General features: G+C 57.0%; 5 protein-coding genes across 5 annotated transcripts; 4 read left to right on the plus strand and 1 right to left on the minus strand.

Annotated features, from left to right (window-relative positions):
- The first annotated feature begins 24 nt into the window (after positions 1 to 24).
- Positions 25 to 725, plus strand: BKA78DRAFT_151986 (uncharacterized protein). The gene has a single exon (XM_066882959.1). It carries the CDS (start codon positions 144 to 146, stop codon positions 597 to 599), a length of 456 nt encoding a protein of 151 aa, XP_066743492.1. The 5' UTR covers positions 25 to 143; the 3' UTR covers positions 600 to 725.
- On the minus strand, positions 726 to 1,567 carry BKA78DRAFT_151985 (uncharacterized protein). Its single transcript, XM_066882958.1, has one exon. The coding sequence runs from the start codon at positions 1,401 to 1,403 to the stop codon at positions 852 to 854; it is 552 nt and encodes a 183-aa protein (XP_066743493.1). The 5' UTR covers positions 1,404 to 1,567; the 3' UTR covers positions 726 to 851.
- Positions 1,568 to 3,605: 2,038 nt separating this feature from the next.
- BKA78DRAFT_152077 (uncharacterized protein) lies at positions 3,606 to 9,292 on the plus strand. Its single transcript, XM_066882964.1, has 3 exons — positions 3,606 to 5,003; positions 5,061 to 6,700; positions 6,756 to 9,292. The coding sequence occupies exons 1-3, from the start codon at positions 3,766 to 3,768 to the stop codon at positions 9,137 to 9,139; spliced, it is 5,262 nt and encodes a 1,753-aa protein (XP_066743494.1). The 5' UTR covers positions 3,606 to 3,765; the 3' UTR covers positions 9,140 to 9,292.
- A 607-nt stretch (positions 9,293 to 9,899) lies between these two features.
- BKA78DRAFT_316925 (uncharacterized protein) lies at positions 9,900 to 11,028 on the plus strand. The gene has a single exon (XM_066888669.1). It carries the CDS (start codon positions 10,098 to 10,100, stop codon positions 10,707 to 10,709), a length of 612 nt encoding a protein of 203 aa, XP_066743495.1. The 5' UTR covers positions 9,900 to 10,097; the 3' UTR covers positions 10,710 to 11,028.
- Positions 11,029 to 12,139: 1,111 nt separating this feature from the next.
- On the plus strand, positions 12,140 to 13,578 carry BKA78DRAFT_238892 (Aft1 HRA domain-containing protein; the record flags this gene model as incomplete). The annotated part of the gene is made up of 2 exons (XM_066883892.1): positions 12,140 to 13,275; positions 13,326 to 13,578. Coding segments are annotated over 2 exons (1,389 nt in total), but the record flags the coding sequence as incomplete, so codon positions are not given.
- Between the last annotated feature and the right edge of the window lie 158 nt (positions 13,579 to 13,736).

A 13,736-nucleotide genomic window follows, 5' to 3' on the forward strand; every position in this document is an offset into this window, starting at 1 on the left:
TTGCTAGCGCAAGGTACAGCGTCCCTACAACTTGGCCCGGTGAGCGCCCTACGTAAATTGATTGGGCGCAAGTGCGTTGGCAGAAGTAGCAGTACTTTTTTCACATCAATTTCGTACAAGGCAGCACAGTTACTAGTACCGTAATGGCACAGGACCTCTCTTCTTCACTTGCGCCTCGAATCGTCTCGACTGGTCTTTTTTTGCTTTTCCCCACCCTGCGTCTGGCCTTTCTGTCTTCAGGGGCAGACACGCGCGCTCGCGTGCATCATGCTGCCTGCACACCTGCTGGTGGGCTTGCTGCATGCAGCGCACTGCGTCAGGGCGCAGATGGGCAAACCGGCTCTATTCTTCGGCGGCGCCCTGGGTCAGGCCGCAACAACGCCCTCGTCAATTGGACTCGACTCGGTCTCTGTGACGCCAACCGGCTAGCCTCCGTTTGGCATGTCGTGCCCTGCCTTGTTTTTGTGCCTCTCCGCCCCCTTCCCCAGTTAGGCAATCGCCGCGCTGTGCTGCGCAAAAGCTTGATGGTCAGATGCCCTGGAAATACTACGCGCCAACAAGAATTTCTTGCTACCCCTCAGATCTTCGCGAGAGCTTGACGCGCGCGCGAGGTTGCAATCGCTCGAATAAGAATTGCCTTGGCGAGGGGTGTTGATGTCTTGCCACAGGTACCATTTCAGCCAATAGCCGTCTCGGCAAGGTACCAACCGGTCAACAACGCTTTCAGGCTGACTATCCGAACCCAGTTCCCAGCCTCCCGTCGTCATCCAAAACACAGCATTCGCAAATTCGCAGCAGCGGAGGCGGAGGCGGCGGCGGAGGCGCACGCGTTGGCGGCGGGAGGCCAGGGGTCACCCACGTCGGCCGGTCAAGGCGGCGGTTTCGCTGTTCAACCAACCAACCACCTCGACCCCCCCATTGACCCCCTGTGTTAAGTCAGTGGATGCTTGGATTGCCGTCAGGCACAGCAAGTGAAAATAGAACAGCTTGCATGGGGTGTGGGGAGGGATGTTCCAGACGCGTCTGGCTACATGTGCTATCTTAGGTGTGGGTGGGCCAGGAACGAACGAGGCGAGTGATGACGCTGCGAAGGATGGAGAGGGTGGTGGGGGGTGGTATGATTGTTGTGGTTCTACTGCCACATACTTTGCATGTCGACTTTCAGTGCAGAGTCGAGTGGAGATCCACCTAGTAATGATTGAATTCTCCATTTCCTCTTGCCGCAGGAGGCTTCTTGTAGAATGCTTCCATCTCCATTCTTTTTGATGGCGGAATGACTGTTTGACGCACCAGACTGCGCCGGACCCATCATCCATCGTACCTGCATCTGCATGCCTGGCACATCCGGCTGCTGGCACCAGCATACACCGGCTGCTCTCTTCTGCTGCGCCCATCCGCCTCATCAGCCAATATTCTTTTATTTTTATTTTTATTTTTTTCCGTTTGCTTGATTTGTTTGTTTTGTTTTTCCGCTCCCGCTCCCCTCCCGGCTTTGATATCAGCCCTCTTCAGCCTTTCAGCCCGCTCTCCGCGGAGCCTGCCAAGGCTCGTTTGCTGCGGCACCATGGTTCGTAGATGGGGCGGGAAGGGGGGAAGGACGGGAGAAATACACACACATAGCACGCGCGCGGGAAGGGGCAGGGATGATTGCGTCTTGTGCCGAGAAAATGGTTGTGATCCCTGATGTTGATGTAGGGAGGAGTAGTAGGCAGCAATCATTAGACGCGTGGAGATGCGAGAACGAGTGACTTGCTGTTTTGCCAGAATGGAGATGGGATCGCGAGAGGGGTTGCTGGGAAGTTGTAGATTGCTATTTCACCGGATACGGAAGACTTCGTGTGTTGGTTCACAACAACCACCACATCCCCATTCGGATTTCAATGTTCCGGACCCTCATACGAACGAGAGCACCATGTTCTGGTGTTTTGCACAAACATCAATCGTTCGGGTCTGGCTATTTGCCCATCCGGCAGAACTCGAGCGACACGTAGATCGGGCAGCCATAGCCCACAAAATGGCAAAGGGAGAGAAGAGCACGTCGAGACAGGGGACGCAGCAGAGCCGCGCGCCAGCCAGCGAGCTTACCCGCTCGCCCGAGGCCGACGACCGGTCTCCGTGCGGGTGCGGATTCGCGCAGCAACTACGGTAAAGGAAGCTGTACGTCAGGTACCCGGACCTCTTCGGCGGTACGGCGGGTATGCAGAGGATCCATATCGCGTCTGTGTGCTGGTGGAGTGGAGAGCTTTCGGTGGGTGTTTGCCCGTGGGGGCCAGGACTAGAGGAAAAAACAAGGGGAGGGTGTTTAAGGGGGAAGAGAAGGAAAAAACGAGCGGTAGGCGCGGGACGGTTGCTGTGTCGATGGAGAAAGCGCGGAATGGGTGCGAGATTGGTGTAGAGAAGGGGTTGTGGTGGATGTCGTGGCGTCTAGATTCAGGCATTAAGGTACGGGCAGACGGGCGGCGGGTTGAACCTGACGGTCGGTACATGCCCTGCAAGTCTTGGCCACTCGAAAGACGTCTGATGGAACATGTTGGGTCGCCAGGCCGTCTCTGCGCTCGCGGCAGCCGCGGCAGAGATGAATAGGGACATGTTCAGAGATATAGGAGAATTTTGTTGCTCGTGGACAGTCTGCTTTACGGCGCGCGCATACGTACCACGGGCCCGCATGTCGTGCAACGTGCAGCTAACAAAACTCAAGGCTGGAAAGAATTATTGTGAAATAACAGTTATTCGTGGATTGCGCAAGACGCGGTTCAAGCTGAGCTTCACGGCGACTTTGACTTCAAGGATGTACCTTTGTCACTGGCAGGGGGCGAAGCAGGCTGCACACATCAGCTCCATGTCCCGGCGATGCGATGCAGGTCACTCTGAACCCCAAGACTGTCATGGATTGAGTGCTTGCAGCGGCACGTCAGCGCGCGTGTGGTAGAAAAAACAAAAGTGCTTCAGGAGCTGTTGTGCAACGACCTGGAGCAGCGTGTGCAATTTTAGACGTCGAGAGCTTCTTTGACTCCAAAGGAACCACTGTCTTGGATTCGACTTGACTTGGACTCGAGTTGGACCATAATGCCAATCCAATTTCTCCCTCAGCCCTGCCTCTCACTGCTGCTGCTGCTGCCGCCGTCTCCCTGACCTCGCTGCGCTCACCGCAGTCGTTCTCGTCTTTGCTGCCCCTGCACGAGCCGATCCAGGGCCGACGACCCAAACAACACGACGTCTCCATCTCCTTTGACACTCCAAATCCAAAGTCCCAGGCCTGCCTCCTTCTTCTTGTTACCAACAACGCCCGACTGTCGCCAATCCGGCCCGCCTCACTCCACGCCAATCCACCTCTCGGCCAGCTTCCACCTCCTGTTACTCCTCCCTCTGCTCGCCCGAAGCCGCCGCACCGCCCAGGAACCCAACGCCGCCGCGCCCCGCCGCCCGACCTGCTGTCGTCCCGCATGTCTCTCTAACCCGCCCACAAGGAATCCAATGCCCGCCCTCGCCGTACAATCTGGTTGTGATTCGTCTGGTATCCGTAGTAGGGACTAGGAACAGCCAGCTTCTCGTTACTTGCTCGCTCGCTCGGGCCTCTAGACCACAGCCGAGATTTCAGCTTCGTCACGCATTCACAACCGCTGGTTACACGCGCCGTGCAGCTAGCTGGCTGTGATGCTAAAGGACTTGTGGTAGAGAGAGAGCCACCAGAATTGACGTGTTCCTCTCGCCCCTCGTCCCTCATCTTCGGCCGGATAATATACGGTCGTCGACTAGTGCCGCATCATGGATGCTGCCCGGCCCTCGCGGCGCAACAGGTCGTCCAACTCCGTTGCAGACCACCTCCCGCCTTACGACCAGGATGAGCAGCCCACCTCTTCCACAACCACACCCTCTACTGTCGCTCGCCTTTGTGCCTCTACCATCCGCCCCGTCACCCCCGACTCAAATCCTAACCCTTCGCACCCGCGCCGTCCGTTGCACGCGACCAGCGACAGCAACGCCACCGCTTTCGACGGCTCCAATCCTTCGCCCGGCACCTCTCCAAAGACCGTCTCCAACCACGACCCCTCGAAGCGCCGCGGCATCGTGACAAGAACATCATCCAACGATGGCGAGTACGCCATGAGGACTTCAAGGGAAACACCAAACAGGCCGAGAACTCGCACTCTCGAGGAGCGGCCGTCGCGAGACAGATCGCCCGCTTCGCTCTTCGCCAAAAGTCGTCATCGCATCGGCTCGGTGCACTCGACAGGAACGGGCTCGACCTCCTTTCCCGGCCTCGAAGACACCGTCCACTCCATCGGCCATCCATCCATATCTCCTCCTTCCGCCTCGACCTCGTCGCGAACAAACTCGGCCGGCTCCAGGGCGCGCCTCACCAAAGCCCCTCCGCGGGCGCAATCCCCCGTTCCACACCATTCCCCCGCCCAACCAGACTCATGGGTCTCTCCAGTTCCGGCGTCGGACGCCAAAAAGATACTCAAGTTGATGCGGTCAACATGTGGGCGCATGAAGGGAATGCTGGCCTTCAGGAGGGGCGAGTCGAGTCCTTGGGCCCTTTCATACTGCTACATCAACGAGGAAACGGGAAGCTTGGTTTATGAACCAAAGAACGATCACTCGTACCACAGGACACTAATACCAGATCTGCGGGGCTGTCGGGTAAAGACCGCCTACGATGCCGAATCCTACACCGCCTACGTCGATGTCACACTACACAACTCCAACATGGAGGTCCACCTCCGACCTCCAACGCAAGAAGAATACGACTCGTGGTTCGCCGCGCTTCTCTGTTGGCAGCCAATTCGTCCCAAGGGAATACAAAACAAGATGGCGAAGCCGCAGCAGGCGCTGTCGCAATCCTCCAGCCGATCCGGCTCGGACAACAGGCGGCACTCTGAGATTTCTTTGTTGAAAGAGGCGCCAATAATAAAAGTCGGAAAAATGATATACTGGGATACCAATGTCTCGTACGCGAACGCGGGCAGCCCAAAACCGGCGCCAACGCAACCAGTGCAATCGTCAGTTCCTACCAGACCCGCCCCGGTTACTCGCTTACAGAGCTTCGGAGCACGCAGATGGCGGCGAGTGTCTTGCACTCTTCGGGAGAACGGAGAGCTCAAGCTCTATTCGGACACGGACGTTACCCTCGTTTCGGTTGTGCAGCTTTCGCAACTCTCGCGATGCGCTGTGCAGCGGCTCGACCCGTCCGTTCTCGACTCTGATTTTTGCATCGCAATCTACCCACAGTACACAGCCGGCTCCTCGTCATTGTCGCTCCTCCGTCCTATTTTCCTCTCTCTCGACTCCCGTGTACAATACGAAGTCTGGATCGTCCTCTTGCGCGCCTTTACGATACCCCAGCTATATGGTCCAAAGCAGCCTTCAATCAGTCTTCCGGAGGATCTCGCTGCCGACTCGCCAAGGCGAGAATTGGCGCAAAACTCACTCGACATGTTTCGCATGGAAAGATCTCTCAGCGTGAAGATCATCGAGGCCAGGTTACCACCGCCTCTTTCCCCCAAACTCAACGACGGACGTGCCATGCATGCGCAGCGGCCTTCTTCTGGAAGCAAGGAATACCAGGGTGGATACTATGTCGAGATTCTCTTGGACGGCGAAACGCGCGCACGAACGATGCTCAAAGATGCTAACGATCCATTTTGGAGGGAAGAGTTTGACTTTGGGGACCTTCCGGCTGTTCTTTCCACCGCGAGTTTGTTGCTTAAGAAAAGGCCGTCCACTCCTCCAAACACTGGAGCAAAACCCGCTCCTCAAGCAAAAGACGCATTCGCCGTGCCGGATGGATCCGGCGGTTACACTAGCATTTCCTTCGACCAAACCTGCGGAAAGGTAGACATCTACCTCGACGACATGGATTCCGGACAAGAAGTAGAAAAGTGGTGGCCCATGCTGAACATGTACGGCAACTCGGTTGGTGAGCTATTGGTGCGCGTCAAGTCGGACGAGGGCGTCATTCTCATGGCACGAGACTACCAGCCCATGTCAGAATTGCTGCATCGCTTCTCCAATGGTCTGACCGTCCAGATTGCTCAAATGATCCCGGGCGAGCTCAAGCGCCTGAGCGAGTGCCTTCTCAATATTTTCCAGGTCTCGGGCCAGGCTAGCGAATGGATCATGGCTTTGGTCGAGGAAGAAATCGACGGTACGCTCAAGGAGACCTCGGTGAGCCGCTTGCGGTTTAGTAGACGCATGGGCTCGGGCGAGGATGGCCAGACGACGTACACCAACACCGGTGACCGCGAGCTCGTTGTCCGAGACATGGGCAACAACGCCAAACTCGAGGCCAACCTGCTTTTCCGTGGCAACACTCTGCTGACCAAGGCTTTGGACTTCCACATGAAACGTCTGGGCAAGGAATATCTGGAAGAGACGCTCGGCGAGAAGTTGCAGGAAATCGCAGACCGGGACCCCGAGTGCGAAGTCGATCCAAACCGCGTGCAGAATCAGCATGAGATTGACAGGAACTGGAAGCGTCTTATCCAGGTGACCGAGGATCTCTGGACGGCCATTTACAACAGCGTGAGCAGATGTCCACCAGAGCTACGTCTAATCTTCCGGCATATACGTGCCTGCGCAGAGGACAGGTACGGCGATTTCTTGCGGACAGTCACGTACTCTTCCGTCAGTGGCTTCCTATTCCTTCGGTTCTTCTGTCCTGCCGTGTTGAACCCCAAGCTCTTTGGACTCTTGAAAGGTAAGCCCCTGATGATCTTGTCGTCTCCAGTATGCACGACTGACACGTCAAATAGACCACCCCAAGATACGTGCACGTCGTACCCTTACCCTGGTTGCCAAGTCATTGCAGGGTCTCGCCAACATGTCGACATTGGGAGCCAAGGAGCACTGGATGGAGCCCATGAACGCGTTCCTCAACAACCACCGCCAGGAATTCAAGGATTTCATTGACAGCATCTGCGCCATTTCCCCGACGACTTCACTACAAACTCCGATTCCCCCATCCTACAGCACACCGCTCGCGATTCTCCAACGGTTACCGCCAACGAGCCGCGAAGGTTTCCCGAGCTTGCCATACCTTATCGACCATGCGCGGAACTTTGCAGAGCTAGTGCAACTATGGTTAGACCACGCAGGAGATCTTGCCGAAAATCTGGCACAAGAGGATGGCGACCTGGGAAAATTCCACAATATTTGCGTAACGCTCAACGCGCGGACGCGGGACTGCCTGGAGCGAGCTGAGCGGGCGGAGAGGCCGAGTAGCAACCTGAGCGTCAAATGGGAAGAACTTGTGGAACAACTGGAAACCAACGCCTCTGATGACCGTGCGGCAGAAAGCGCTGGCGGACACCAGGACAACCCGTTGGTTCCCAAGACAGGAAGTCTGAGGCGGAAACACCGGGACACCGAGACCAGCTCGCAAGCTGCTCAGTCTCCAGGTCCATTATCCCCCACCACGACAATCGGCACATTGCCAATCCAAGGTGGATCAATGGGATCGCCCATGTTTCCAATACAAGGAGCCAATCCCTCGTGGCCCAGAGATCCATGGGACTACAACGAGCGCGACCTTGTTCGGATGTCAGATTCGACCACAGCCGGCACATTGGGCAGCGTACGCAGCATGTCCCAAATCGTGGCAAACCACCGCGCAATAGCATCCTCCCCAGCGAGATCGGCTGGTTCTGCAAACACGCCTCAGTCTTCGAGCCGATACGCTCCCAGCTCGACCGAGACCGGGCTCGCGAGCGGTGCTGGCAGTGTCAAAGACAGCATAGAGGAGACTAGCGACGAAGATGATGAGGACGATGATGGCCAAGAATCGAGTGTAGCTGACATGTCGGAGCAAACCCCGCCGCGTTCAGCACACGGGACAGATGCAGGCGGCTCTGAACCGTTGCCGCTTCACCACAGCACGTCACATAGTGCCTTCCAAATGTACCATCATCCGAGCTCGCAAGTCCACCATCCTCCACAACCCGCTGGCATTGGACCAGGTGGAATGGCTGGCGGCGGCTTCAGCTCTCCTGGCAGCGTCTACGCCGCTAGTCCGCAAAGCATGTACAGTGCACCAGGTACTGGTGCAAATCGCTGGACCCCGCATCAAACTTCGAGCCACGCCATCCATCACGCTCTGCACATGGGTTTGCAAAGCCTGAACCACAGTCTCCAGAACGACCCAAGCCAAGGGGCTCCCCCAGTCCCTCCTGGCTCCTCGCATACGCTTCCATCACATCGCCCTCTTCCCCATGTTGCAACTCAGCTTCCAATGCACAGCAGCGCGTCTTCGCCTGGTGGTGCTTATGATGATGGGGCCTCGGAAGGTGAGGCCACAACGGCGCTCCCACCGCTGAGCCACTCCGTTGCAAGCTCAGGCAGCATGATGGGCTCTGGATCGAGCACAGCGAACCATGGTAGTCACAGCGCGACTTTGCCGTCTCGGCCCAAGGCTGTCTCTGCTCCCATCGCTGCCGGTACCATCGGCGGACCTCCCTACGGTGCCAATAACAGCAGCCCGAGCTCCAACTCAGGTTTTGTAGCAGTACCAGGAGCGGCTGTCAACCAGACGGAGCGCAACTATGCCGAGGTCTTCGACTCGCTCAACAGCAGTCACGGACATGCTTCAAGCACCGGCCAAAGCCATCACTCGCATTCGCATTCGCACCACTATCACCGTGACCGCAGCGAGCGTGGGGAGCGCGAAGGACGAGGCTTGCGCGGGTTGGTCCCATTTGCAAAGAAGAAAAAGGACAAAGACAAGAGCCACAAGGACAAGGACAAGGATCCTGAGCAGCGCGACGCCGACCGCGAAGCCCGCGAGGAAGAGCGCCGACGACACAAGGAGGAAAAACGTGAGCGCCGCAAAGAGCGCGAGCGTCTCGAAAAGCTGGACAAGCAGCTCATCAAAGAAAGAGATAGGGCGGCGGCAGCAGGCGCAGGGCCAACCGGCGCAATTGGCTTTGTTGGCGGTGCTCCCGCCGGAGCGGGTGTTGGAGGTAGTGGCGTCGCCGGAGCCATGGCCACGAGCAGCGCCGCCGGGGTGTCTGGAGCCGTGAGTGGCAGTAATACGGGAGGAGGCAGAGAACGCGGCAGAAGTCATGCCCAGCAGCAGCAGTATCAAGGGGTAGGGGGCGATGGCCGAGGAGGTCTTCTTGGACCCTGGGGTGAGAGGGAGTAAAGGCCCGAGTTGCATGGATGACGGATTGGTTCGGATGACTTGGGGTTATTGTGCGACTTATTGTTGTTGTTTCCTTTGATTGAAATCTGATCTGATTGACGAATGAGAAAGTTTTGGACTTTTCCCTCCCTCTTCATGATTTCCTTGCCTGGAGTCTTTAATTGCTTGATTGCTGTTTCTGCTTTCATTTAGCTTCACAGGGATAAGTTTCTGCACTTATTGGCTGATTGCTACATCAGCCATTGCTCACGGAGGGTTGGGAGCTAGGTGTGGATTCTGGGACGGCAGAGGTATATGGCGCGAGAATGACTTTTAAGGATACATCATCGCGTGGGCGCCTTGTTAATTTTTGCTTTTCCCTTCCTTCTCATTGCTTTTTCTTTCGTTATAGGAGTACAGGGGGGCGTCGTTGCTGCTGCTGTGCATCATCTAGAAGTATCTCGTCCTTCATTCTGCTGCCACGGTGCTCTGGTCTGATTTTTCGGTCGTTGACTCGTCTTTTACATGGGGCACATTAATGTTTGGCCGGCCTGCCTATTTACATACGTACTCATCGATTTCACTTGAATATCTCAAATCGCTGTTGATGGATCGACGGATGAACAAACGTCGAGGCATGCGCAGCTAGATCCATGGCCTATAATGACAAGATGCAGCGAGTCATGAGATTCTGGCAGGTATCAAGGTACAGAGATGGGTTCGGGTATCGATGCAGGGACGCGGCGGGGGCCGTCCGATGGCAGCAGCCTGCCGTCAGCCCAGGTCAACGTCGAGCCGCCGGCCCTAGATACCTTGCAAGAAGTATTCACGTCATGCCAGTGCCAGAGACATAACGTCCCTCCCCAAATCCACTACTCCCCGCCGACCTTGCGCCAGCCACACCTTCGGCCTTTTCCTCGAAGAACGTTGGATCTTTCGACAGAGCATTGCCCGCAAAAGCTACCTATCACGGCCCTCGATGCCCAAGCCCAAGGCCGAAACCATCAACCGCGCTCTCGCCATCGCTGCTCAACTCGCCGACGCCAAAACGCAGCACCAAGCCACCGCCAGCAGCGCGCCATCAGCTCTAAACCACCACAACAAGACCAAATTCAACGCCGACACCATCGCCATGGCGCAAACGCAGGCTCAATCGCAAGCGCCCCAACGTCCTCCAATTACCTGCCACGTCCTGGACACGACGACAGGGCGCCCCGCGGCCGGGCTGCCCGTGAGTTTGACGCTGCTTTCGCCGTCAAAGTCGCCGGGAATGGCACAGCTGTCGGCCACAACAAACGGCGATGGGCGCGTGGCGACGTGGACGGCAGCAGCAGCAGAAGCCACGCCTGGCACTACGTCACTCGAGGCGCTGTTTGGGCGCGGCGGCGACAACAACAACAACAATGCAACGGTCAAGGAAGACTTGGTTTTTGCGCTGCGCTTCGAGACGCAGTCGTACTGGGAGTCCAAGGGAGTCGCGGCCTTCTTTCCGGAGGTCGAAGTAAGATTTGTGGTTAGGGCGAGGGATGAGCATTATCATGTTCCGTTGCTTTTGGGACCGTTTAACTATACGACGTACCGTGGGAGTTAAGGAGAGGGAGTGTCAAATGTCAAGGGAGTGAGGGTTGGCAGGAGATGAACAGTGGGCAAGGGTAGATTTGACAGGCAGAGAAGAAGAGATGGTGTTTTTGACGGTCAATGCTGCGATGAGGATATGCTGGAGGCTGGGATGCAGGGGAGACATGTTAGTCGTGTCGTGAGGAATGCCATTTCTTTGGTGTCGCAAAGGGAGCCGCGCCTTCAGTGATTGGATGGACCCGGCAGGGGTGTTGTGGTCACGTGTCGTCCGTGTGTCATCCCGTCAAGCCGCTGATAAAAATGCCTTCGGGTCTGCCTCTACGTCACCCATCACATCATCACCGCCAGACTCGCAGCAGACGACGCCCGCATTGGGATCGAGCAGGCATTGGCACTCTTTTGCTACCCATCAGCCTCATTTCGTACCATCTGCCAGCGACCACCGCCCGAGTAACACGTTGCGCGCCGACGCGCCTTGTAAAAGAGCCTGCCAGCGTGAGTGCGCCCTTCGTCGCCCGCATCGGCATCAGGGGAATCCGGATTGCGTCACGCCTCCAAACCCCCGAGTCCAGTCTTCACTTTTTCGCGACCACAACACGCCCATCCCCGTCCCCAGCCCAACGAGCCTGCTTTGCCGTGCGAGGAGCCTCCCGTACCACTGCGCCCGCATCGTAAACTGCTCGGTCGCTAGTCTGCGAGCGCGCCTGTGGTGGTCGCGAGAAGCCTGCTTGCTTGGCCCGGTGGCGAAAAAGATAGCTCATCACACAACCGCCCTCCCCTGCGACCGCGACCACAAATCACGTCTTCGCAAGTGCGCTGCCGTCGCCGTTGCTAACGACCGTCGCTCTGCGACAACAGACAAAGGACTGGCGAATTTCCGCATCGCTTGCGCTCTGTGCACCTCTTGCGCCTCGTCGTCGCCGGAAGCAGTTGGTTTGGGGAGGCGAGGAAAGTTGGCTGCGAGCGACCGACCGACCTGAAGTACACCCACCCGGACTCAACCGACGGATCGACACCACCGCACTATACGTCATCCATCTCCCACCACCCGCTGGCCAAGACACTCTTGCCAACATCCTCCCCTACAATGTCCTCTGCGCAAGACTCGAAGCAAGACACTTCTGGAAAATCCGAAGGTGAGTTGGTAGCTCCGTCGCCCACTCAAATTCCACGCGCCCCGGTCGCTGCTGCCATGACGCATGCATTGCCCTACCTCGTCCGTACCTGCGCATAGTTACCATGTCGCGCTGACGCCATGTAGATGGTCAAAAACCCGACAATGAGACCCGCCATCCGTCACCACCCAGAATAGGTACGTCAGCCAAGACTTGTTCGCGCCTACCTTTGGTCAACACCATGCTAACTTGTATCCCAGAAGCTCCATCAGACGCTGCCGGCGACGTCAAGACCACCATTGCCTCTGGCACGGCTTCCACGACGACTGCACCTCTTGCGCCGCCTCCCAAGCCCACACAAAACACCTCTGGTGACGGCCCCGATTACTTTAGCGCCTCGCATGGTGGTAGTCATTTCAACTTGGAACCCAACCCTTTCGAACAATCATTTGGAAACCCTGCTGCAGAGACACCCGGCAAGGGCTTGCTGCCTCCTGTCGCGAGTTTAACGTCACCCTCGTCGTTGCTACCAGGTGGAACACCTGGCTGGCCAAACTCTTTGCGCTCAGGGCCGTTGAGTCCTGCCATGCTTGCTGGTCCTACTGGTGGAGGTGACTACTTTGGCGAACCGTGGAAGGGTGGTTTTCCCACTCCGAACGAGTCGTCATTGCGCACTGGCTTGACCCCCGGTGGCGGTGGTTCCATGTTTCCTGCTCCTAGCCCAAACTCTCAGGCACTCTTCAACTCTCTGCAGGGTGGTGGCGCAACCCCCAGCACGAGCGAGTTCTACCGCGCTGCATTCAAGATGAACAACGGGTTCAACCAGGGCCCCAATCCCCCAACATCCCAGCCCACCGAACAGACCTCGCAACCCGAGAGCACTGATGCCAAACCATTTGCATCACAACAGCGTCCTGCGCAGCCTCCACAACAGACACAATCGTCTGATCCGTTTGGCCAACACGACGCCAACGTGGTGACTTCGCTACTTGGTCTCAGCAGGGCCGACGCACAACAAAACAACTCCAACTCTAACAATCAATTCAACATGTCAGGTCCGCCTCCAGTCAGCGCTGCTATGGCACAAATGAACAATCACATGACTTCTCAAGGTCAGGAGTCATCGGCCTTGAAACGCAATAAGAATTCCGTTGCCAGCATGTCTGGCTCAGCTGACACTGGTGATTTCTCCGAAGATGCCCACAGCGAGGACGCCAAGCCCTCCAAGAGCCGTGCAAAGAAGAACACCAACGGAAAGGGTCAAACCGCAGGTAACAGGAGAAAAGCCGACGATGGCGCTGTCAAGCAACCAGCAAACAAGAAGACCAAGGTTGCCTCTGTCGAACCCGAGGATGACTCGGAGGATGAGAACGAGAAGAATGACAGCGGCGACGGCGCCAAGGGCAAGGATGGCAAGAAGATGACCGATGAGGAGAAGAGGCGCAACTTTTTGGAGCGCAACAGGTTTGTTTGCCCCGTACTCTGTCTTGCGAGCTTTCGCTAACACGTCGTAGGGTTGCTGCCCTGAAGTGTCGCCAAAGGAAGAAGCAGTGGCTTGCCAATCTGCAGGCCAAGGTTGAGCTCTTCAGCACAGAAAACGATGCTCTGTCGGCGCAAATTACGCAGATGCGCGAAGAAATCGTCAACCTCAAGACAATGCTCCTTGCTCACAAGGACTGCCCGGTCTCGCAAGCGCAGGGCATCAGCGGCATGGCCATGTCCAACTTCATCGGTGACGTCAACCAGCACGCGCATCCATACGGCATGGGCATGCCTCCCAACGGTGTCCCTCCCATGGGCATGTCAATGCCGCAGCCGCCACCCAACACCATGCAACGGAGGTGAGGCGGATGTGACAAGATTGCATGCGGAAAAGCGACACAGCATTATGCATTCAAAATGGGGAGGCGTGTTCCGCGGGTTAC

The sequence above is a fragment of the Phyllosticta capitalensis genome, assembly GCF_038381095.1.
Source record: "Phyllosticta capitalensis strain CBS 128856 chromosome Unknown BKA78scaffold_6, whole genome shotgun sequence".
NCBI lineage: Eukaryota > Fungi > Ascomycota > Dothideomycetes > Botryosphaeriales > Phyllostictaceae > Phyllosticta > Phyllosticta capitalensis.

What these genes read in the sequence shown, in the direction of transcription:
- BKA78DRAFT_151986 (XM_066882959.1), top strand. Translation starts at nt 144, where the DNA reads ATGGCACAGGACCTCTCTTCTTCACTTGCGCCTCGAATCGTCTCGACT.
- BKA78DRAFT_152077 (XM_066882964.1), top strand. Translation starts at nt 3,766, where the DNA reads ATGGATGCTGCCCGGCCCTCGCGGCGCAACAGGTCGTCCAACTCCGTT. An exon ending in CCAACGCAACCAGTGCAATC is followed by an intron (nt 5,004 to 5,060) that starts GTCAGTTCCTAC and finishes CGGAGCACGCAG; the next exon opens with ATGGCGGCGAGTGTCTTGCA. An exon ending in GCTCTTTGGACTCTTGAAAG is followed by an intron (nt 6,701 to 6,755) that starts GTAAGCCCCTGA and finishes CACGTCAAATAG; the next exon opens with ACCACCCCAAGATACGTGCA.
- BKA78DRAFT_316925 (XM_066888669.1), top strand. Translation starts at nt 10,098, where the DNA reads ATGCCCAAGCCCAAGGCCGAAACCATCAACCGCGCTCTCGCCATCGCT.
- BKA78DRAFT_151985 (XM_066882958.1), bottom strand. Translation starts at nt 1,403, where the DNA reads ATGAGGCGGATGGGCGCAGCAGAAGAGAGCAGCCGGTGTATGCTGGTG.